Below are 25,923 nucleotides of genomic sequence, written 5' to 3'. Positions count from 1 at the left end.
ATGTTCTGTATTTGTTGATATGATATGGTTATGGTATTGTTGAGGTTGGTATTTTAGGGGTAACTCACTAAGATTTTGGGATTTCAGTTTCAGTTTATTGTTTCAGGTTCAGTAGATGACCATGGGAAGGCGAAGGCGTGACTGTACACTTCATCGATTGATGATTAGGATTTCTGGGAACTTTGATGTCTAAACTATTTTGAAAACAAATTGTACTAGATGAATGGTTTTGTATGAATTAAAAAGTTCGAAATTGGATAAAATTCTATGGATGTTACAATCAGAGTCAATAGAGAAGCTGATGAAGACAAGCTGAAAGGATGCGAGATCATTCAGATATAACCAGATGCCTAATCGACGATTTTAGGGTTTGGATGTGATTGTAATCACGTATTGCTTTGATACCATAAAGTTTTTATGTATTCTCATTAAAATCCTAGAACAATACAGATATGTATATGTAGTCTACATATTTATATGTAGGTGTCCTCATAATATGGTTAATACAAAATACAAATAATATTGAAATAGTGATACACTAATATATTTGTCTCACATTGCTTCACACATATATCTAACCTTTCATCTTTTTTCCAATATAATATGACTAATGTGTTTCTTTTATCCTTTACTCTTCACTCTTCACTCTTGATTCTTGATAATCATATGATTTTCAAAGTCTATTACTAATATTTATTAGTGGTCATTTTATCATATAAACATGTTTTTATCTCAAAGTGTCAAAGGACATTATTATTTGGTTTAAAATTCTAGAAGTATTGAAACTTAAAAGTTATTGTAAAAGTTAGTTAAACACTTAAAGCAACTTAAGTTTGCATGTTCATAGTATCTCATTTTTCATAGTTCAATGTGTAGTGATATATGAAAATTACTTTCGAATCATCACAATACATATAAATAATTTATTTTTTGACAATGAAAGTTTGAACATTATTTGAAAAGATTAAGTTGAACATTATATATATATATATATATATATATATATATATATATATATATATATGTTAAGAAAAATTAAACTTTTACGGAAACGTCAAAAATTAAAATTATATAACAACAAGAAGAAGAAGAATAAACTCCCGGACTAAACCCGTGAAAAATATTTGACATGATATTGTTAAAAGATTTTATTTCCTAAGACTTCACATGGTGGTTAAAAATATAAGTTGAAAGTTTTCAATGAGAAGATTTTCATTAAATAATATTATTTTAATATCATCATTTTGTATTCTATTAATATGGGGCATCATAAAAGGCAGAAAATATGATAATTCTACCCCCAAAAAAAATCATGGTCGAACACATGGTTCCTAGAATGTTGTAGTTGATGCTTAAATCAGTAAAAATCAAGACTATAAGAGAATAAAGATATAAGAAAATATGTTTTATCCTCTTTTTTATAGAATAAAAGAGTTTATTAAGTTTGTTTACCATGAATATGTGGGATCAACTTCACTTTTATCATGTGTGTTTTTGTGTCATATTTTTTTATCCCACATCGTTTAAAAAACAAAGTTTAAGTGAACAATTACCAAAAAGTAAACATGTTAGCACATTTTTTACCCCGTATTCCTTAAGAAACAAAACTCATAGGAAAATACGCATCCACAAGTAAAGAGGCCAAACTTTTCTCTTATATCCCTATTCTATTTTGTTCTTGATTTCAACTGGTTTAGGAATCAACTGCAACATTCTAGGAACCATTTATATTTTATATTATTAGAAATAAATTATACGAAAATCAAGCAACATTAATTTTCAAAGTATTTTAAAAAATTAGTTAAACACTTAAAAAATGATTATGTTTGCATGTTCATAGTATGTCATTTTCCATAGTCAAACATGGCATGATACATATAAATTTCTTTCGAATCATGACAATACATATACATAATTTCATTTTGACAATGAACATTTGAATATTGTCTAAAAAATGAAGTTAAACTTTTAATTTATATAAATGTTAAAAAAAATGAACTTTTATATAAATTTCAAAACTTAGGATTATATACTAAAAAATATTTGACATGGGGGGGGGGGGGGGGGGGGGGTTAATTTTATTTCTGGCCATTAAATAGTTTCATTTTAATATCATCGTTTTATATTATGTTAATATGAGACATCATAAAAGGTAGCACATATTATAATTCAAAAAAAACATTTTTATAATCGATCACATGGTTCCTGTAATGTTGCAGTTGATGATTAAACTGGCCAAAATCAAGAACATAAGAGTACAAAGATATGCAAGAAAAGGTTTAGCCTCTTTATTTATAGATGCTTTTGTCCCATAAGTTTTGTTTCTAAAGCAATATAGGATAAGAAATGTGTTATCATTTTTACTTGCTTTCACTTCAACTTTTTGTACCTTAAACAATGTAGGATAAGAAAACATGATAGAAAAAGACATATAATAAATGTGAATTTGAGAAAACGTCGTCATGGTAAACACATTTAATAACCCTTTTATTCTTAAAATAAAGGTGTTTCTTTAAAGTTAAAAACAGTTACATAATTCATTAATAATTTTATCCTTCAAAACTTTTCCAGATATTAAAGTTCAAGGATGCTTATAAGAATGTTGAGCTTACACAATGATTTGATTTCGAGTATAAGGTATTCATTTTCTGCAAAATAGTTGGAAAATTAATGTTACTTGATTTTCATACAATTTAATTATAATAATATAAAACATAAATGGTTTGAGGAATATTGTAATTGATGACTAAACCGATCAAAATCAAGAACATAATAGAACAAAGATATTAGAGAAATGGTTTTAGCCTCTTTACATAGATATGTGTTTTCCCATGAGTTTTGTTTCTTAAACAATGCGATATAGAAATATGTTAGCCTCTTCACTTATAGTTGATTGCTTTCATTTCAGCTTTCTTTCTTAAATGATGTAGGATAAAAAAACATAACACAAAAAGACATATGATAAAGACAAATTTGATCACACATTTTCATGATAAACAAAATTAATAAATTATTTTATTCTATAAGTAAAGTTATTCCTTAAAGTTTAAAACAGTTAACCTAATTCATTAATCATTTTTTATCCTTGAAAAATTTTCTAAATATTAATTTTGGATTTTATATATCAACTTAAGATATATATTATTATTGCATTTAATGTCGATGACTAATAAATTTTCAATAATATATATTTGTCAAAATCATAACTAAGTGATTTTAACTTGCACAACGTGTACGATTTCGCTTAGTGTGTGTTTGTGTATGTGTGTGTGTGTGTGTATATATATATATATATATATATATATATATATATATATATATATATATAGAGAGAGAGAGAGAGAGAGCAATGTTCATATGTAAATGTATATATATTGTGTAAATGTGTAACTCTATATTAGCCAATCGTTTTAAAAACATGGATACAAATCTCTTTCTTTTTCCTTATATTACGCTGCCATTTTTTTCTAGGGCTAAAACAATTTGTTCATACTTCTCTCCTCTCGATGCATCATCTCACTGACAACAACTAACATTAGCCTCACCACTATTACCACAACCAGAGAATCCATTATCACCATTAATATCGATCAATATTATCATCATCATCACTCATTCTTCCATATGCTTCATCGATTCAGCCGACCCTAATCTCTCAATCATCAATTGATGGTCGATTTATCCCAGTTGGGTTCTCGATTTAATTTTCCACATAATATTTCTAATTTCTACACTGGATGTAAAAACCCACAGATTAAGGATGATATGAAGGATTGCAGAAATAATGTTACTTTCTATTTTCTCTTAATTTTGATTTTTCGATTTCTATTTCTTTTATTGATTAAAAATCACTAAGATAACAATGATTGAAATGTGAACCTCTTTTTAAATTTGATTTCTGGTGAGCGTAGATTTGTATGTTAATTTTTTTAAATAATGATGTCAAATTTATTCAGTTGAAACGGGATTGGTGTACTCTTTGCTGCCTTCGACTGGTTAAAAGAATATACTTTAAAGTTTTGATATAAATTTGTTCATACTGGATGAGGTTGACATAAATGATTTTTTTCTAGATTCAGGCCTACAACTCTCTTCATTGTCTAGTTTTTCTTGAATCAGACCTAAAACCCACCAAATTTTATTCGTTTTTTCATTGCAGTTTAAATCGAATATTTGATTTATTCACCGAAAATCAATATATTTTACGTGATTAGGTCTGTAGAAAGTGTTAATATTAACTTTACTATTTAAAATAAGATTCTAAAGAACAAATCGAAATTTTTTGGGTGCTAAGGATGTAATTGAAAAAGTTTGGTGATTTGCTTTTCTTTCATGAATACTATAAAGTTTTTAATATTGTATGGTGCATTCTTTAAAAATTGAGTAATATGTTATCCTTTAGTTTACATTAGTAAATATATTTTAGGTGTGTAAGAGGTGTTTAAAACCTTCCAACATAAAGTTTTTCATATCGTAACTCACATTTAAAAAAAAATGAGTAATACGTCATCCTTTAGTGTATATTCTTAAATGTATTTTAGGTGTGTACGAGATGTTTGTAAATAATTTAATTGTTAGTTTAGTTTTCAATTTTATTATACAGGGGAAATTGTGACAATTTTCGGTGACCATGATCCTGTTATGCTAAAGTAATTTGATTGCACCCGTTCTGGATTACATTTTGTGTTTGACAATGAAGATGTCTTATAGAGAATGAAATAAGGATTAGGATTTCATCAGGGAAGAAGCAACTGCATCGGCGAAGAAGCACATGCATCGATACATCCAAAAATATGACAAATTCTCAGCGAATGTCGACTATCTCTGGTGTTTTTTTTTTCTTCGGATGAGATTTTGGGTCTCTTAAGTATGTGTATGGGGGTGTTCCATGTGAGTTGGGCGAAATAGCTTTGGGGCTCTTAGTTCGAGTTATGTTCATGGTTCTCTTTGGTTTCTGCTTCCGATTTGGATCAATAGTCCAAGCATTATCCTTTCTACGGTTTGTGTGCGAATGCATTTTCGTAAGGATTGATTAGGTAGCAACTATGTGGTGCTCAGTGGCGATGTGAGAGTGTCATCAAGGCATGCGTGTTATCGGAAGAATTCCAGTCATAGGATGTGGCCCTAGAGATCATCTGGTTCATTTCTTCTGCTTGTGGTGTTTTCGGGGTTAACGCGTTGATGGGGGTCGGGCGAGTCATAAATTTTTTGGTTGGATAAGGGAAGTAGTAAGGATTGAGGGAAGTATCAAGTAGATATCAGGAAGTCTCGGCATGTTGTATGCAATAATTTCATTGATTCGTAAGTGGTTGTTAGAGTTATGATTCTCAGGTTGGGAATTCCTTATGCTGTCATATGTCTTAAAAATTATTGGTGATTGTGTCTAGTGGCTGCCCTGGTGGGAGTACACCAGTGTTAGTAAAGGTTGGATGCATCGTAATATTTCATGGTTTGATCGTTGCTGTTAGCAGTGGTCGGTAATTGCATAGCAAAGAGTCAATGGGTGTTAAGATTTTTGGTTCATCATATGGTTTGATTTTATGGGATAAGTTCGCGGCCAGTGTATCTCGAGGATGATTCTTCATGGTTTTGGTAATGCCCCAGTTAGGGACTGGGGGTAGATTCAATGGATGACTCTACCATTGTGAATGTTGGGCTTGTGAGGAGGTTTCAGGCTCCTAGTATCAGTGTTTTGGGCAGTATCAATGTTTTGGGCAGTATCCGTGTTTCGGGCGGTATTAGTGACATGGGATTTCACGTATGTGTGGAGAGTTTGGGTGTTTGGTAAATGATGAGTCACTCTAGCAGGATTAAATAATCTTAGAGTAATTGGTTGACCCAGTTGCACAACTCTTGTCTAAGTCTAACCATTACAGGAATGAATCTTTTATTCGAAGGATTATCTGAGCCTCCTATCGCTATATATGCTTAGTGACTTTGTTTACCTTTTGATGCAACATGTGATCAGGGGTTGGAAGCATTTAATTTGGTGCGAGACCCTATAAGGTTGGCTTGGTGGCAGTTCAGTGAGGGAGGTCTGACAGGGAGTTAAACTATTGAGACTTTAGATTTCACATCTCAGGGGAGGTAAGATTGGTTCTTATTCAAATATTGAGGATTCGTTCTTCATCGGGCTTGAAGAACTATTCTAGGGATGGTTTTAGTTGATCTGGATAGACCGTTATATGATTAGAGTTGGAAGTGTTATGATTGGTTTGCTGTTCGTTGAGAGCTTAGCATGGAGTTGCTTCAGTGTGGGTGGTCTGTGTGGGAATCAGACCATTATAGATTTCAGGTCCCAGAAGGGTAAGAAGTGGTTTACATGTGCTGAAGTTTTGTTTGTTATCTTCGGGTTGGAAGTTTCGATTCGGGTTCTGGTTGCCATGTGAAGACTGTCTTAGGCGCAGAATTTATGTATGTGATCATTGGGTTGGTCGTTTTGATATGAGTATTAATAAGGATCAATTTCGAGGACGAGATCTAATTCAAGTGGGGGGGGGGGACTTGTAACACCCGGAATCTAGAAGGTTAATTGTGGAATTATGCCAATTTCTAGTTGAACTCGGCGAGTTGGACGAGCCAACTCGGTGAGTTGAAGATGAAGAATCGTAGATTTAATGGGTCTACTCGACGAGTTGAGGAGCCTCAATTCGGCAAGTAGAAGTTGGCTTGACCGTGAAGTTTAATGAGGTAATTCAACGAGTTGAGGAGCCTCAACTCGGCGAGTTGGCCACTCAAAAGGAAACCCTAATTTTTAGGGTCTTGTACCTTATTTAAAGGCCTTAAGTCTTTCTTTTGGCCTCCTTATGAGCCACCACTGTTCCCCAAAACTCTAAATTGAACTTTAGCCTCTACTATCAAGTGTTTGGACCTTGGAGAAGAGTTTGGTGTCCATTTTATGCCTTGTGAAGGGGAGTAGAAGATCTTGAAGTTTCAAGCGTGGAGAAGGAAGCCTTAGATCCAAAATCACTCCACTTCTTGTAGCCATTTCAAGGTATCAAGTTCAAACCTTGATTGGTAGATGATTAGATCTCCTCATTTGGGTTTTATTATGATTTTGGCCTCATTTTTGAGTTTATGGATAAGTTAGGTGGTGTAAAGGTTCATCCTTTCAGATATGAGTTTGTTTTGCTACCTTTAAGCTTAAAGGTTCAAACTTTGTGTAACACCCCGAGTTCAGAAGTACAAGTTCAGGGTTCTAAGTGTAAGTATGGAAGATCGACTCGGCGAGTCGATGGATTGACTCGGCGAGTCGGGTCGTGATTTTGGACGCATGTTAAGTGACCAACTTGGCGAGTCAGCAGTTGGAATCGGTGAGTTGGTGTTGAAGGGAGAAAAACCCTAATCTGGGGTTTGTGCCATATATAAAGCCCATTATAGCCACCCTCAGCCTCTTTACTGCCCATTTGAGTTCCAGCAACCCTAGTTAGTTTATATGAGCCTCCATTGTTGAAGATTCAGCTTGGAAGAAGAATTCAAGAGAAGGAAGTTAGAAGATCAAGAGGCTAGCATCGGGAGATCATTGTAGATCCAAAATCTACTCCTTCTTAGGTACATTTCTGAGGTAACAAGTCGTTACCTTGAGTTTTCTCCTTCTAGATCCATTCTTGGTTGTTTTTTGGAAGTATTAGCTTGATTGGAACCCATTTCGGGTTTAGAGATTAGATCTGAAGTTGCCACTTCAGATCTAGGTTAATAGTGAGCTATGAAAACTTAAAGCATCAGCCATGGGGTTTGATTTAGAGTATCTTTCTCCTAAAATCTCCTTATAGCTTGATTGGAGCTTGTTGAACCTTGCATGCACGTAAAGTTGGAAACTTTACGTGTGAATCTGGCCTTAGGAGTCCAGATCTATGTATTGGAAGCAATGGAATGGCATGTGATCGTCTGAATGAAGATATTACGTATGGACTGGGTGATTCTAGGAGATGGCTCGGCGAGTTGTATGAAAATGGGCAAGAACTCGACGAGTTGGAAGAACAACTCGGCGAGTCTGTTGAAGATTGCCTTGGACTCAGCGAGTATGTTCTTGGACTCGGCGAGTTTGGTAGTGAGTCCTAACCTTTTCTGGTTGAACGGTGAATCGGTGAGTCGAGGGACGACTTAGCGAGTTGAGTCGCGATATGAGAGTTTTCAGAGAATAGGGACTCGACGAGTCAGCGGGTTGACTCGACGAGTAGAGTCAGTCAGGGAGTTTGACTTTGACTTGGACCAAGGGTTGACCAGTTTGACTTCCAAGGGTATGTTGGTAATTAATGGTGTTTATTGGTTTTGGTTATTTGGTAATGATCAGTGGTGAAGTTCGTGCTGGTGGTCGGAGCAACGTGGTCTTATTTCTTCAAGTCGGTAGTTGCAGGTGAGTTATCCTCATTATATCGATAGGGTTTAAGGCACCAAGGTCGGCCCTTTAGAGGATGGAAATCCGGGTAGTTGTTATGTTATTGTTTTGCTATATGTTTGCATCCTAGTAGTTAGGATGGTATGTAAGTCCCCAAAATTGCTTGTGTATCAATCAGATCCAATTGATGGTGCGGAATCCCAATCAATTGGATGATTTCAGATCAAATAGAAGAGAAGGAGAAGAAGAATTAAGATGAATCTATGATGTATTAATGAAATGAATTATGCTCCTTACAATAGATTCTCTCTCACACACACACTTCTTCTCTCTAGCTTTCTCTCTCTACAAGATGCTCTCTTCTACCTTCTGACCGTACACTCCCACATGCACACTCTATTTATATGGACCTCCAGCCATACACATGTGTACAACCGCACATCCTATGTACGGCCATACACAGGGTGTGCGGCCGTACACACGTGTACGACCATACACATGGTGTGCGGCTATACACACGTGTACGGCCGTACACACAAACCGCAAACAACTACAACATTACATAAAAATATATTTTCCTAGAAAAGCAAAGTATAAACCAAAATTTTGACCCAACAATCTCCCCCTTGGTTTATAGTTTTCTTTTCTAACTGGCCCAACAAACCCCCCCTAAAAAGTAGCTAGCTTTTCTTGTTAATCTTCGTTGGGAGCTTGGCTTCAGCATTAATCTTCAGATTTCTTCACAGCATCAAGATGAACATATGAATCTTCTATGAATGACTTCATCTTGAGTGGTTGGGCATTTCTTCAAGAATTTGACATTGAACGCACATTGGGTGAGGAGGCTTGTTGTACTGATTTTTGAAAGATAGCGCTTTCAGTATGAGAATCTTCAGAGAGAACAGAGAGAACGAATCTTCTGGATCACTTCAGCAGGTTCATAGATAGCAATAGATTGATCGAGGAGGCTTCAATGCAATCTGTGACATAATTTTCAAGTACATCTTCACCATGCTTCTGGGGTTGACAGATTGAATGTTTAAAGAATAATCTTCATTTCTTGCTCCTCCGAATGCGAATTCTTTGATGATCACGGATGAAGCCTTGACTCAAAAAATCTCGATACAGTCTCCATGATTCTTATCTATACCTGAAATCACTTTTCAAGACAAAACAAAACTAAAAGAAAAATTAGCACACAAAAAAAAATTGGATTTTCTGATTTTTCTGAACAAGAAATAACACTATTTTTGGATTTTAATTTTCTGATTTTTGTTTGATTTTTGATTCTCCCCCTAAAATTTGTGCATAGAGAAAAACTATGAACAAATTTAACAAAAATAAAATGATATCTAACTTTAAGAATGATTTGGGATCAAAGTTTTTAGACAACCTTTATCCGCTTGTCGGTACCTTCTATCTTCACGTCTTTGTCTGGTCGATCGCCGGTAGTGTTATCCACTTAAACACGAAAAATGGTGACAAAATTAGGACCTACTATAAGTGACAAGACAATGTGATCCTAAGTTCCTAGATATTATATCTGATCCTAAGTTTCTAGATACTGTATCTTACTATATCTTAAGGACCATTAGCTGACGTCGACCAGGGATATTGTTGTCCACCTAAATTGAGCAGCGAGATCTATAGACAATCTGTATGTGTTCAATTTTAATTTACTGGAACATGTTTCCCGCTTCCTGATATGCCCCAGTAATCAAAGACTTCCAGAGTACTCCTTACATCGGGTGAGCAGACAATCACTAGGAGAGAATATAGATTCAAATTATTATCACTTATAGTTTTAGAGGGATTGAGAAGTAGAAGATTGCATATGCTGTGTACCAGGTCGGATTGTTTGTCACGCAAAGGAGACAACATATGGCTAACAGATAAGAAGAATTTCATAGACATAATATGCGGAGAAATAGATTTGCATATGTTGCAGTCCAGGTCGTATCTCTTCCAATCACGCAGAAGAGGCAACATATGACTAACAGTAAGAAAGAAAGAAAATAATTTTCTACAGACCTAATTCATCGGAATTTACCAATCGCCCCATCAATACCGGAATTAAGGATAGAATCCGCACATCGAGGAAAAGTTAACCCACGGTTCCAGATACGGGTTCAATTAATGTGACGAGTAGATTCCCATATATATCTCCCTGCTCAACCTATCCAAGCGTCGTATTGTCAGGCTAAATGGAACTAACTAGGTCAAGATTTATTAAGTCTCTAGATTCCTTAAGTTCATCTGCACCTAGTCAAGTCTGTTAAATTCTTCGTGCCTACCGACGCATCAAACCAGAGCATAGACCCTTCAACTTTGGGTACGTTACGCAGACTCAGATTTCCCGTTATCACTTCACTTCCCAAAACATCTCCCTCAAGCACATTCCATAATCAACTTATTATTTTTTTTTGATTTTTTTTTAAAAAATTTTCTAATTTTTGTTTTGTTTTTATTTCTCCCCCTAAATTTGTGCGTAGGAGAGAAACAAAAATAAATGCGCAAATTTAAAATATCCTAAAACAAAAATTTGTCTTTAAAGCGAATCAGCTTAAGAAAAACTCAGGAGTATAGAGAAGAAAACTCAAATCGTAAGTCACTGATTGAATTTGCATCCAGAAGGTCTAAGAACAGCACGCGTAATCTCAGAACAGATCCGAAAATTCTTCATGTCATTAAGCACAAACCCCGTGAGTGATCACTTCCTTTATTCCCTTCCCGCAAGGACACATACTCTCAAACAATGTTCTGAGTGTTGTACAGTTGAGAGATGCCTCCTATCATGTGCCTGGAGCAACCACTATCAACAAACCGAAGTCTGATGATATGCCCAACACAGAGCGGGATTAATTGGTCTTTGGAACCCAGTCCATTTTGAAACTGGGTCGACCTTTATCATCAATGCAGGTTACTCTCTCCCATGACATATTCTGCTTATCACAAACAGAAGACAATGAAATATTAGAGTCATTAGAAGATTTGGGAGTTTTCACCTTTAGTACCCATCTATATTCGGGTTTAACCCATTTCTTGTTCGATTCGATGGGTGCCTCGGCACCTACTTTGGAACTTGAAGCTGATATTCGAGATGACTTTGACCTAACCAGTCTTAGCTTCACTGGAGCATCTCTTGGATTGGGCTTCTTGGCAAGCATTTCCTTCTTGCTATTGGGATTCAGATTCTTTGCCTTGTGGGTTAGATTCTTGGCCTTCTGTGCATTCCAATCGCTATTGTCTGAACGTGACCTTGAGGGGTTTCTTTTAGAGTATCTCCCTCTTGGCGCGTTCTGCCATCCTTGTGCATAGTAGGGAACATATGCGCGATTTGGACAATTTCGGACAATGTGACCAGGTGTTCCACAGTGAAAACAAGTCTTTTTCTTCACTGGAAAATTGTTTGTTCCTGCCCCTGGTGGCGTATCTTTGCCTTGTCTCTTGATTTTTCCACACGCACAGTTGCAACAGGCTCTCTGTTTAGCTTGAAATAGTGGCTTGTATTTACCAACAGCAGGTTGATCAGAAGCAGTTGAGTTCGAAGCAACAGATTCAGAGTTCAAGGAGTCATTGGTGTGTTCAATAGTTTTCTCCTTGTTCTCATCCTCTACTACTTTCCCGCACAAGAACTAGAATCATTAGTATCATTCATCTCAACATCCTCAGTTGGCCCTGATTGTTCAGTCTTAACTTAAGTTGGAGGAGGGTTTTGGGCATACTGAGCAGGCATTTCTTCCTTATTGGTCTTAAGGGTTGGGTTATAATTATGATTAAAAGGAGGTGGCACACTGTGATACCCTAGACCCTTGGTTTGATTATCTTTAAAACTCAATTGATTTTCTACTAAGGACTCGACTGTCTTACTTGATGCAGTATAATTTTTGAAACTAACATATGTTTTTCCACACTTTATTTTCAAAGCATCAAGTTGTTTAGTTACAGCAGCAAGTTTGCGTTTAATGTGATCATAATTTTCACACTTGTTGCTGTAATCTTCTTGTAATTTCCTAAAGTCCTTAGTCTTGGCCTCTAATTGTGCTTTTAAAGGTTTCTGACCTTTCCTTAGAGTATAACCTTCATATTTAAGGTCCTCATTTTCCCTTATTAGCAAATCAATTTGTTCGCAAAGAAATTTAATCGTAGCTTTACAAGATTGAGTACATGAAACTTCATTTACTGGAATTGCTGTAGAACTCATTATATATATATATATATATATATATATATATATATATATATATATATATATATATATATATATATATATATATTTAATTTTTTTAATTAATTATATATATATATATATATATATATATATATATATATTAATTGCCCTTTGACTTAAAAACCGAGAAAGTCAACCTTAAAAGTCAAACCGAAAAGCCAAATTTGAAAAATTAAAAGTCAAATGAGAAAGTCAAAGGTCAACTTTTAAAAGTCAAAGTCAAAATTTTAAAGTCAAAAGTCAAAAATAAAAGTTAAAATTTAAAAACTAAAATTTTTGGTTTAAAAAGGATTTTAAAAATAAAGAAAATTGATTTTTTGGATTGAAATTGTCAATTTGCGAAATTATAAACCAAGAGGGATAGCTTATGTTTTATGTTTCGAAGGAATGACATAAGGAGTATTCTAGTTGAGATGGTAAGGTGTTGGGTAATAAACTTGAGGTTTAGGGTTTGATCCCTGCCACCTCAAATTTTATTTTTATTTTTATTTTATTTTATTTTTATTATTATTTTTTTTAATAATATGAAAGGGCTGTTGTGCAAGGTTGCGATGCGAGGACGAGATTAAGCAACACACACCGAGCCGAGCCGCACACACCGAGCCGCACTCCTTCAACCAGCAGCACACCTTCAACAGATTCGCGAAAAAACGACGTTTCATCCCTTTTTTGCTCTAAAACTCGATCAAAAACTCGTTTTTATGAAAAATGCAAAGAAGTAACCCCCCTTAATTTTACGAGATCTATCCAAAAACGCTATTCTATTTTCAAAATAAGATCAAATAAGCTCCATATCTGACAAAATTGATTGATACAACCATGCTCTGATACCAATTGTAAGTCCCCAAAATTGCTTGTGTATCAATCAGATCCAATTGATGGTGCGGAATCCCAATCAATTGGATGATGTCAGATCAAATAGAAGAGAAGGAGAAGAAGAATTAAGATGAATCTATGATGTATTAATGAAATGAATTATGCTCCTTACAACAGATTCTCTCACACACACACTTCTTCTCTCTAGCTTTCTCTCTCTACAAGATGCTCTCTTCTACCTTCTGACCGTACACTCCCACATGCACACTCTATTTATATGGACCTCCAGCCATACACATGTGTACAGCCGCACACCTTATGTACGGCCGTACACACGTGTACGGCCATACACAGGGTGTGCGGCCATACACACGTGTACGACCGTACACACAAACCGCAAACACATACAACATTACATAAAAATATATTTTCCTAGAAAAGCAAAGTATAAACCAAATTTTTGACGCAACATGGTATATGTTAGAGACCTGGTTAAGGTCGGAATCCTGGTAAATAGGATGATGTTATGTTAGCGACTGGTTAGGTCGGTATCCTGGTTAGAGTGTTCTATATATGTGTTCTGCTAAATTAGTTGATTAGTGATGAATTGCTATATGATTATATGTTTATGTGCACATGGTTGTTTGACTGGGGTTGGGTTGAGGCGGGTCCTGCTTTGTGCTGTAGGCCAACATACCCAAGGCTGACCGGATATCCCGAAAGCCCAACGAGCGATCCGGATAGGCTGTAGGCCCCACGAGGGCGGACCAGACGTGCCGAAGCTCGGAGAGTGGACCAGGCCGACTAAAGGCCCAACACGGGCGGACCAGTCATACTGTAGACTCAGAGAGTGGACCAGGTGGGTGGAAGGCCCGGTGCGGGCAGACCAACCACACTGCAGACTCGATGTATGTTGCTAGACTCGAAGGGTGGACTAGGTGGACTGAAGGCCTAGTGCGGCGGACCAGTCACACAGTAGACCCGAAGTCCATGGCTGTTCTGTTTATGATATGATATGTTTGTGTATGGTATATGTGGTTGGTATTTTGGGGGTAACTCACTAAGCTTTCGGGCTTATAGTTTTTAGTGTATTGTTTCAGGTACTTCAGGAGATCGTGGCAAGGCGAAGGCGTGATCATACCGCTCCTCATGTTTTATGTATTTATGATGTGGTTCTGGGAAATACTCTGTTAATAAATAAATTTGAAAACCTTTTTGTAATGAATTAATGAATATGGGTTGTTTTTGAAAAAGTTTAAATTGGTTGAAAATTTTGGACGTTACATTTAGGAGGATCTTGATGTCATGTATGCATTAAGTTGAGTGTTAAGTCCATTTGAAGCTTAAGAGCTTCATTTAGACATGCATGAATATAAAGTTGGCAACTTTACATGGTTTTCCAGTTCAAGGAAGTCAGATTTATGCTTTGTGGCCATTTCTTTATGGAGTAGGTGCTTAATGAATTAAGTTAGTGGATTTTGAGCTAACTCAGTGAGTGTATGGATAAACTCGACGAGTTGGCTTGGTTTTCTGCGGCATTTTCAGATTAATAGAGGAACTCAATGAGTTGGTGGGTAAACTCAATGAGTTGGCTTGATTTTTCCCGATCTGTGCATATTGATGGAATTAGTGGATAAGACCTATATGGGGTTGGGCCCAATTTAGAAAATTGGGCCATTAGAGGGCCTTTATGGATCTTTTGGTTTTGGGCCTTAGTTTTGGTGTATGTTGGGTCAGGGGTACAATGGCCATTTTACCCCAAGTATGGATTATTGAATATGGCATGGAACCTAATTTCTAATTGGTTGTGTTGTTGGTATTGATAACTCGGGAAGTCAACATGCCATCAGCTAGTGATGTCGTTCGGGGAGCTTCTATATTCGAGGTCAGTTGTACTTACTGTATTTGCGGGCCGAAGGCACCAATGACGACTCATTGGATTGATATCTTGTTATACATGCTATCGTATTGGTATGATCTGTTAGATAGTTATCTTGGTAGATAGGATGTTGTTATGTTGTTATGATATGTTAGATCGGTATCCTGGTAGATAGGAGGTTGCTATCTTGTTATGATATATTAGATCGATATCCTGGTAGATAGAATGATGATATGCTTATTGATCTATACTATATATGCTTGCCTGTTGATTGATTATGTGTTTATGAGTTATGTATATGTCGACATGTGTGTGTGTGTGTGGTCGAGTTGAGGCGGTCATGCTTTGTGTTGAAGGCCAACAGACCCAGGGCAGCCCAGATAGAATGAAGGCCCTGCGAGGCGGTCCAGTCAGGCTGAAAGCCCGAAAAGCGGTCCAGATAGGCTGTAGGCCCTGTGAAGCGATCTAGTCATGTCAAAGGCTCGGGAGCGGTCTGGATAGGTTATAGGCCCTGCGAGGCAGTACAGTCATGCCGAAGGCTCGGAAGCGGTCTAGATAGGTTGTAATCCCTGCGAGGCGGTCCAGTCAGGATAAAGACTGTGTAAGCGTGCAGTTGTTTGTACATGTTATATGGTTGGGTTTTGGTACTTTGGGGAAACCCACTAAGCTTTGTTCCTACAATTTTGTTTTATGGTTTTATTTATATATTTCAGTAGATCGTGGCAAGGTGAAGGCGTGACCGTACACATCCTCGCCTTTTGGACTTATGATTTATGGGAAGCTCTGATAATGTGAACTTTTTGAAAACTATGTTAAAAGAGATTATGTTTTTAAATAATGTTTTGGGAACAACGGTTTTTGTAAATACTTCTATAGAAAAAGGTTTGTTTGAAAAGTTTAAATTTTATGAAAATTTTGGGATGTTACAACATCAAATAAAGTTAAAATATAGGATAGGTGTATCACACTATTGTGTTGTTGCAATAATAGATCATTTACATAGAATTGCAACGTCTCATCACCCTATGGTTATAAACATTGAATCATTAACTTCTTTTATTAGAAGAATAAAAGGTGAGAGTGGGTAGGTGTATGTATTATATCACAATACATGATATACACAATTGGCATAGAGTTTCAGACTTTTATTAGTGTGTGGTTTTACATAGTGAATCATCAAATTATTATAAAGAAGACTTATGTAAAGAAGTAGGATGTCTTAATCACACTAAGGTGAAATTAGTGTGAATCATTTATAGTAATAATCCATCAACAAGAAACGGTTTAATCCTTGTATCATAGAGTTAGTTACAATCTAGAATCAAAGATTCACTGTCAATTCACTCAATTGTATTATTTCATACCTCGGACTAGGAGGTCAAGGACATGAATTACCCTTTGTCATTTAAGGACCAGATAAGTATCTCTTACGATGATGACTATGAAATCAAGGTAAGCCACTGTCTTATGCTCGATGTTTCAGCAAAACATGAGGCTTGATGCATACGACAAACATGCTTCTAGGGACAAAGTAAGGTAAGAGATGATTAAATAAAAAATAAACACCCAAGCCTTTCTATAATTTTTCTGATTTGGACTAGCAAATCTCACTTTGAAAGTTTAAACGATGCCAAAAAATCAGCATGAGGGGGTGACTCAATGTCATCTCAACAGACGGTATCGCTGACGATATACTTAAAGAGATTTAGATACATACTACAACATGCTTCTAGGGACACTATCTAGTAAAAAGTTACATACTTGGCATATGAAATGTCACCGTCAAATCATGAAAGGTACAATGATCTTTGGAAGGAATGATCATACTTGATAGAGCTTATAAGAGACGACTCCAGAAATCAACCAGTTTCAAATGACATTATGACCAACTTGTGAATTTTCTAGCCTGATTGCATTTGTCACTGTTAATTTCTCCCCCCTATACTTGTGATTCAACTGTTTGAGACACTTTGTAAGCACAAGGTATGATCATAAATCATGACATTTCTCTTCATTTTCATTAAAATGGTGCACTAAAATTACAAATCTTAAACAAAATGTGTATTGAAACATTAGGTAGACCGCCACCAAGACCCATATGAAACTATCTAAAAACATCACATGATCACACATTCATGATATCTCTCATCTAACAACGAATCAATGCCTTAAACCAAATAAATTCAAACACACAAAAAGATATAATTTTTAATAGCTTTAGGGGGTAAATAAGTTCTAATGTTCATAAATAATTTAAGCATCAGACACACCGTTAAATTTGTCCCCCATATTTGAATTAATGACTCCATTACGATACTTGATGCATTCTTCCCCTTGCATTTCTATACATTTGAGAACCCTTGTTAAGAAGACCTCCACAACACTTGTTTTTAAATTTTTATCTTTAAAACATGACAATAAAAACAAAATAAATATAAAAGTTAAGCGAACTAAATAAAATCAACTAGAAACTAGAGACAAAAAGAAATTAAAATAAATAAATTTAACAACTAAAAATATATAGTTTAACTCAAACAAAAACTAACTATTAACCTTAATATATATATATATATATATATATATATATATATATATATATATATATATATATATATATATATATATATATATATATATAACTATGACCAATAAAATGAATATAAAATATAAAATTAAATTGACGAAATAAAATTTAAAACTAGAAACAAAAATATACAAAACAGTTAATCTTGAAAGAGAACTAGGTAAATTTTGAAAAACAAAATATTATTTAATATTAGAGAAATTTACAAAAATAGCCATTTACACTAATGATATTACAAAAATAGCCAAAAAAAATCGAAATTACAAAAATAGCCACCCATTTCGCAGATGAGAAGGTCCCATCTGCGAAATGGGCTTCTCATCTGCGAAAGTACAAGTGCCTAAAGCACAGTTGTGCTTTAGGCACTTGTACTTTCGCAGATAGGCTTTTTTTTTTTTTTTTTTTAAATTTTAGCTGTATAAATAGGGGTTATTTCGCAGATGGAGTAGGTCCATCTGCGAAATCCTCTCATTGTATCTACGAAATCGTGGGATTTTTTAGAATTTTTTTTTTTTTTTTTTTTAGGTTGACTATGAAATGGTTTGTTTTGACTACGAAATCAGGTTGCTATATAAATAGTTTTGTAGAAAAAAATATCATTTTGGTTGTTATTTGTTTAGGAACTCTCTCTACAATTTTCTCAACAAATGATTGAATATATGGTGTGTCTTGTAACCGGTGGGAGATGGCAAGTTAATGGAACTAATCTGGAATACATATGTCCACAGGGAGGTATTTCTGAACTTGCTTTGATATTTTCTGAGTATATTAGTTATAGTGATTTTGTATCTTTGGTAAGAAGCAAAATTGGTTTGTTAGACAAATATAGAATTAGTCTTCGTTTCCACCATCCTGAATTAAATTATTATATAGCTATAGTTGAAGACATGGATGTTAGAATGTTGATAAACGTAATAAAATGTAGTGGAGGAAGGGTTGTGAAAGTGTTTGTGGTGGTTGATGAAGTTGAGGAGGTTAATGGGGCTGGTGAAATTGGAAACCAAGTTGCTGGTAATTTATGCAGTTATAAAGGGAGCAACGATCCGATAGATACTTACAATACTCCTAGTGTACCTCAGTTTCACAGTGTTGCTGAAAATATTAATGTTAGTTATTCACCTATTCACTATGTGGAACCTGAGAATTACAAGTCTGTTGGTGATGATGATGTTGGTGCATATCTTAATCATGTGGGTGGTCGTTGTGATGATGTTGCCGAGCAAGAAGTTAAACTTATGAATAGGCGTGTGGTAGATAAAACAAAAAAGAAAAAAAATTCAAGTAAAAAAAATGAAAAAAATCATGTTTACGGGCATTATGTTGATGTTGGTGATGTATGTTTAGATATAAGCGAGCTACAAAGCAATTCTGATAGAGATGAGTTGGGTGATGAAGTTAAAGCTAAGTTTCCCGATAACCTTTTTCACGGTATGCCCCCTGTACCAGCATGGCCAGTTGATATTAATGAAGATATCCCAACACAGATGGTAGACATGAATCTTCAAAAGATTCAATGTGAGAGTATATTTAAGAACAAAGAACTTTTAAAGCGGTGTATTGGTAAAAAATGTCTTCGAGAAGGTTTCCAGACGAGGACAAGTAGATCCACCAAATCAAGGTATGAAGCTGTGTGTGTTTCTAAAAATTGTTCTTGGTTACTAAGAGCAAAAGCAATTAAAAATTCTGATGGTCTTTTCCAAGTGAATAAATTTGTTGATGTACACACATGTTCTTCAACATTGTTGCAACCTAATCATCGACAAGCAAACAAATATGTTTTGGGTGAATATGTTGCTGATGTTTTGGCTGAAGACTATAGTAGAGTGTATCGGGGAAAAGAAATTGTTAACGATATGAATGCTCAATTGAATATCAATATCTCATACCATCAGGCATGGCGTGCGAAGCAATATGCATTGTTGTCGTTAAGGGGTTCGAAAGAGGATTCTTTTACCAAACTTCCGGCGTATTGTCACAACTTGGCCAAACATAATCCGGGTACTGTCACACATATTAAAACAGATGTTGATGACCGCTTTGAGTTTCTGTACGTCGCACTCGGTTGCTCGATTAGTATTATCATATTATATTAATTTTTAAATTATATTTTGGTGTATTTGAATAGATATACAATGTATTGTAGGTACGAGCTTTTGTCAATTTTTGTAAACCGACCCTAGTAGTAGATGGAGCTCACCTAAAGGGCGAGTTCAAAGGTACCATGTTACTTGCAGTTACTAAGGATGGACAAAACCAAATATTACCGGTTGCATATGGTATATGCAAAAATGAGTGTACCGATTCTTGGACATGGTTTTTTCAAAAACTACGTGAGTGCATAGGAAATATGCAGGAGCTTACACTTATATCTGATAGGTCTCCATCTATAGCAACATCCGTTGCCAACATTTTTCCTCACGCTCATCATGGAATATGTGGTGTCCATTTGTATTTCAACATAGTCTTTAGATTCGGCAAGAGTAAGACGGTTAAAGGAATTTTTTGGGAGGCGTGTAGGGCGTACACAGTTGATGCTTTTGATGCCGCCATGGATGTTATGAAAAAGACAAAAGAACCAGTATGGGAGTATTTGAAAAGTATAAATCCAGAAACTTGGTCCAGAGCACATTTTAAAGGGAACCGATACAATCTTATGTCGTCCAACAGTGCGGAGTCTATAAATGCATTATCTAGACACGCGCGTAAGGTGCCAATACTTATGTTGATCGATTTTTTTCGTGCTACAATGCAACAATGGTGGTTTCAAAGACGTAACTTTGCAGGTATTAAGTAAATTTTTAATATTAATGTTTTATTAATTTTGATCTTATTGATCTTAACTTTTTCATTTTGGCTCTTTTTTTAGCGGAAGCAACAACAATTCTTACCCCTTGGGAGGATGAAATTGTAAAAGAGAACAAGAAAAGTTTTAGCAAATGCGATGTTCGCATGATCTCTAATACGAAATGCGAGGTAAAAAAGGGGGCACAAAATGTGATTGTTGATTTCAAGCATATGACATGTACATGTAGGCATTGACAACTTGATGGGATACCTTGTGGTCATGTCATAAGATGTTTAACAGTGAACAATTACGAAGACTGCTCGAGGTATGCATTAAATGCTTACTTTACCGAAACACTGAGGAAAACATATGAGGAATCAATAAACGCTTTGCCAAAGCCATCCGAATGGGAGATCCCCGATGATTTGATGATTGTTAAGCCACCAATAATGGATAAACGCCAGCCAGGCAGGCCAAGAAACACAGACCGCATTCCATCCCAAGGCGAGGGTCCAATTATAAAAGAGTGTTCTACATGTGGTCAAATTGGACACACGAGAAATAATTGTACTGGAAGGGCGTTTGGTAGCGGAGCACGTCACATAATTTCTACTGCAGAAATGGCATTTAATATTGGTGGTTCAGCGAGTTGCTCACAAACCTATAACGCTGATTTTGATATAAAACATCCTTGAAATGAAGAGTATTGACGAGTTGTTAACTTATTATGTATTGTAATATTTTTATTAAATCTTACAAGACGTTGCTATGCTTTCATATTTTTGTTTAGTTTGTTGATTGTATCAATTAGTGAAGACTTTATATTAAAAAATATAGTTTGCATATTTTTTTAACAGTTACAACATGTTATTTAAAAAAACAACAAACGATCCTTTTGCAACCTAATTTGTAAGTAATTTTAAAACTCGGGGAACTGCAACGGGTACTTATCTTTCTCCTTTGTTATATAGTCATCCCTAATTATCGTTTTGTCTTCGAAACGATCCTTTTAAACCATAATGTGTATCAACTGCTCATCCTTCTCAGCAAGTCGTTTTTCAGTGGTGTAAAAAAATGGTCTACCAAATCACAATAATAACAATCAACTTCGTTGTATGAGCAAATTTCGATTTTGTGAGAGGAAGTGATAATAAAGTCGATATTGTATTAAACTAGACAGTAATGACAAGTCCAACTTTGAAATGACTAGAGATAAATTACAGTTTGACATGACAAAACACTGTAGTAACCTGTATAGATAGACAGTAATGACAAGTCACTGTAGTAACCTGCACATAAAAGTGGGGCCCTTAAGGGACAAGAGATAAATTACAGTTTGACATGACAAAACACTGCATAAAGCTGAAAATCGTAGTCCAAATATAACCATTTCGTAGTCAAAGTATTAATTGATAGTCTATTTACTTATATAAATAGATGTTCACGATATAATAACCAAACACCCGAATCACCTAAACGAAACGAATTCCCATTATTAGAAATGTCGTCGAACGCAGCAAGTTCTACGAATGAAGTACCTGGTTCCAATTCTGAAAGGCCATGGACGACAAACGAGGTGTTAGTTCTAACACAATGCTGGCTAAGTGTTAAGGAAGGTGTGTGTTTACTTGCTCCCCCGCATTGCCTAATTGGTGACGAATGGAGTCGCATCACATCTTTGTTTAACAATGAGATGGGAGAAGGGCAAAAAAGAGAAAAATCAGATGTTGTTACTAAGTGGACGGATGTAAAGGAACAAGTGACATGGTTCAATCGAGCATGTGGTTATGCGAAACGTAACAATGTTCGTTATCGTGACGAAGAAGAGTTCTTGGAAGTTGTTACAGAGTTTTATATCTGTCAGCATGACGGCAGAGACTTCGAATATGAGGAAGTTTGGAAGGTTGTTAGAGATAAACAATATTTCAAGTAGACGGCTCTATCTTGTGTTAAGAATAACCAATGGACTTGTGTTTTACGTTAACGCTTTGTTCGTATTATGTCGTTGTTTTTCATGTAATTGTTGTGATGTTTTTAATGGTTCATGGAATCCTTGTTACTAATGTATTCTAATATATTGTGATAAGTAATGCAATGACCATTTATTAACTCAAGTTAATCATACGAGTTGCTCACATAATAAACTAAAATACATTTTTTATAAAAGAAATACATACGAAATAGATAAATAATACATGAAAATAACCTACTACATGAAAATAACCTAGTACTCAAATAATAAACTAAAATAGATTCTAAACAAACGGGATATATTTCAAAATATTCCAAGGGGCTTCAAACTGGAATTCCAACCCGTTACTTAATGACTTGTATTCTTCCTTAGTAGCTTCCAAGATAACCTCCTCAGTAGCATTTAAACGGGTGTCGTCAATTTTGGTATAAAGATCGTTGAATAATAGAACTTCGGTTTTCATTTCATACCATCTTGCTAATATGTCTAGTTCTTCACGATTGTTTGTTGTAGCCCTTTGGTTTTCAGCATTGAAAATTTTGGTTAAACGGGTCCAAAACATTGGATCGTTCAACTTGCTTGTCTCGTACACATGAATATAAGCATGTGTAAGAACCAAGAACTCTTCATTGCCCCATGATATAGAACTCATTTTGATTGAAACTAACAGAGTGGAATATAAAAACCAATTTTTGAATAGCAGTATTGGTTTATTTAATAAAGTATTTGTGTAACATAAGATCAATTTATAGTACTTTCTACACAAATTCGCAGTCCAATCTTCTAATATGTCTGCATTTCATAGTCAAAATTAATTGACGAACGCAGTGTACTATACTAAAAACATAACAGAGCACTGTTTGACTTGACAAGTCATCCCCGGACGAGTGACAACACAATACATTGCTGCTTGAATTGACAAGCCATTGCAGCAGCAAATGAAGGATTCGTTATAAATAGATTTTAATATGCGTTGTAGTTGTTTCGTATTACTTCCATCCCTGCAATTATGGACTCACCACATTCATGGAGGAACGAAGAGGAGGTCGCTTTGGTTCAAGCTTGGATTATAACTGTAGAGGAGGATTTTCCACCGGGTCCCTCACAAGTTCGTGCTGGATCATTTTGGTCTCGTGTCTGTCATTTGTTTCACCATTTAATGGGGCGTAGTCAATATCGAAGAAGAAAAGATGTCAAAGCCAAGTTTCTGGATTTGAAAATGAAGGTGAAAGAATTTCAACGTATTTACAACGAGTTGGATTCTGAACATGCAAATACGGATGAAGACATTCTACGGCAGGTGGCTTTGGAACTATACCGTTTTGAATATGATGGTAGCGAGTTTACCCACTTAGATGCATGGAATGTTTTAAAGAATGTCCCTTATTTTTAATATGCATGTTGGTTATGGTAATGGATTTTCGTTATTTAAGTAGCTTGTTGTCTGTAGGCATCAGTATTTAATAAAAGTCCATTTCTTTTAATATGTGTTGTTTCCTCAAAAGCCAATACATAATACGACATTAATTAAATAACTAATACATAATAAGTCATAAAATATGAAAGAGGTACATAAATAACTAAAACATAATACAACATAAAATGTAAACAGGTTTCACGGATAACTAATACATGAATAACTACTGCATTGAGGGAGGTAACAGGACCACCGTTTCATTTGGTATTTCCCAATGCACTTGCGATGGTATTCTATTCACCAACTCAGATCCATATGCAAGTCGATACACATAACTAGTGAACTTATAATCAACCAATCTGTTTATGGATTCAGATGTACGGGTTCTAAGACATGCTATAGCGTGGGCACATGGTATACCGCTTTTTTGCCATTTACCACAACTACATACCATGCGTTCAAGTTGTACGTTGGTGGTTGCAAAATTATCATCGACCTGATATTTATCCCCATACAAACGTCTAGCATTCCAATTGTAAGACTTGTTGACAGATTTTTGAACTTTCCCCTCAACGTAAGGGGTCAACCCACGAGATAACCTCCCTGAAAATTTTGATATTTTAATACAAATAATAACACATTAAAAAAAGTAAATAAAACAATCTCTCTTACCCGCCACGTCCACCCGTTCAACATACTTGGATTGTATTGACGTGGTGATTAACTCAATCATCGTTGTTATCGGAAACTCACGTCTGGATATAACTTGCAAAATTTGAGGGACGTCAATCGATTTAACATTGTAGCGTACTCTTGGGAAAAATGCTCATGTCCATTTTGAAATCGGAATATCGTCTAGCCAGTAAATTGGACTATGCAAGGAAAATAAAGGTGATTTCCTACATTCATTTTGCAACCTTTCCAAACACAAGTAAAATTCATCAACGTTGTATGCATTGCATGACTTCCAAAACAACGATTCAGCCTCCGTACTGTTACGTCCCACACAGTCACGTATCTTTCGAGCTATATCTTTAGGACAATATCCATGATAGGAATCCGGGTAGGCACTATGAACACCAAATTCTATTTTATCACACATGTTGCTTATGAAACCAACCTCTATGTCGTGACCTAAACAATCTTTTAACCTCATCATGAACCATCTCCATGATTCTTCACACTCTAAGGTTCCCAGACCAATTGCTAAGAGAAGTGGTTCATGATTTCCATCTACAGCCACTGCGAAGTACATGGTTGTCAGATAACTCCCAATAAAGGGTAAATAACCCACATATATCAGGGGTATGAAGCACCTAACGAAGGTACGAATCTACATAAAAACGAACACATATTAGTGATGAGTAAAAGCTAATCGAGATACATTACCATGAAATATTATGTAAGTCAATAAAATTAGTATGTCATACCACGCAACCTAAAGCCACAAAACAGAATTGGAAGCGGTTGGTATCGGTTTTCTTGATTGCTGTGTAGGTATTAGGATTTGTTTGTTGAAGGTTATGTAAGAAAATTGGTAGTTGAGAAAAGCTTCTTCCGATGTTAGTAGTCATTTTCACAACCGATGAAAGTGCCCTACAATAATCACACAAAGGTGATTATAAATAGAAAATATTGTATCTCTAATGGTTCACAATTCATAGTTTAACCTTTTAAATTCGTAGTCAAAGCAGTTCATTTCATAGTCAAATTTCACTGACCGACAAGACAATACTACAGAAGGTACTTGTCTGGATTTCGTAGTTCAACTTTTTGAATTCATAGTCAAACCAGTTCATTTCATAGTCAAATTTCACTGACCGATAAGACAATACTACAGAAGGTACTTGTCTGGATTTCGTAGTTCTACTTTTTGAATTCATAGTCAAACCAGTTCATTT

At 35.4% G+C, this 25,923-nt stretch overlaps 1 protein-coding gene across 1 annotated transcript; it reads right to left on the bottom strand.

Annotated features, from left to right (window-relative positions):
* Positions 1-24,848: 24,848 nt before the first annotated feature.
* LOC145010287 (uncharacterized) lies at positions 24,849-25,721 on the bottom strand. Its single transcript, XM_078968850.1, has 3 exons — positions 25,693-25,721; positions 25,453-25,618; positions 24,849-25,355 (listed from the first exon to the last, which is right to left on the bottom strand). Exons 1-3 carry the CDS (start codon positions 25,719-25,721, stop codon positions 24,849-24,851), a joined length of 702 nt encoding a protein of 233 aa, XP_078824976.1.
* Positions 25,722-25,923: the final 202 nt, after the last annotated feature.

This window comes from Lactuca saligna, chromosome 8 (genome assembly GCF_052625555.1).
Source record: "Lactuca saligna cultivar CGN05327 chromosome 8, ASM5262555v1, whole genome shotgun sequence".
NCBI classification, from domain to species: Eukaryota; Viridiplantae; Streptophyta; class Magnoliopsida; order Asterales; family Asteraceae; genus Lactuca; species Lactuca saligna.
The sequence above is the reverse complement of the archived record's forward strand: the minus strand, read 5'-3'. Positions and strand labels throughout refer to the sequence as shown.

Coding starts and splice junctions, on each gene's coding strand:
- LOC145010287 (XM_078968850.1), bottom strand. CDS start 25,721: ATGAACTGCTTTGACTACGAATTTAAAAG. Junction 25,619..25,692: donor TTTGACTACGAATTTAAAAG/GTTAAACTATGA, acceptor TGATTATTGTAG/GGCACTTTCATCGGTTGTGA. Junction 25,356..25,452: donor TTGTGGCTTTAGGTTGCGTG/GTATGACATACT, acceptor GTTTTTATGTAG/ATTCGTACCTTCGTTAGGTG.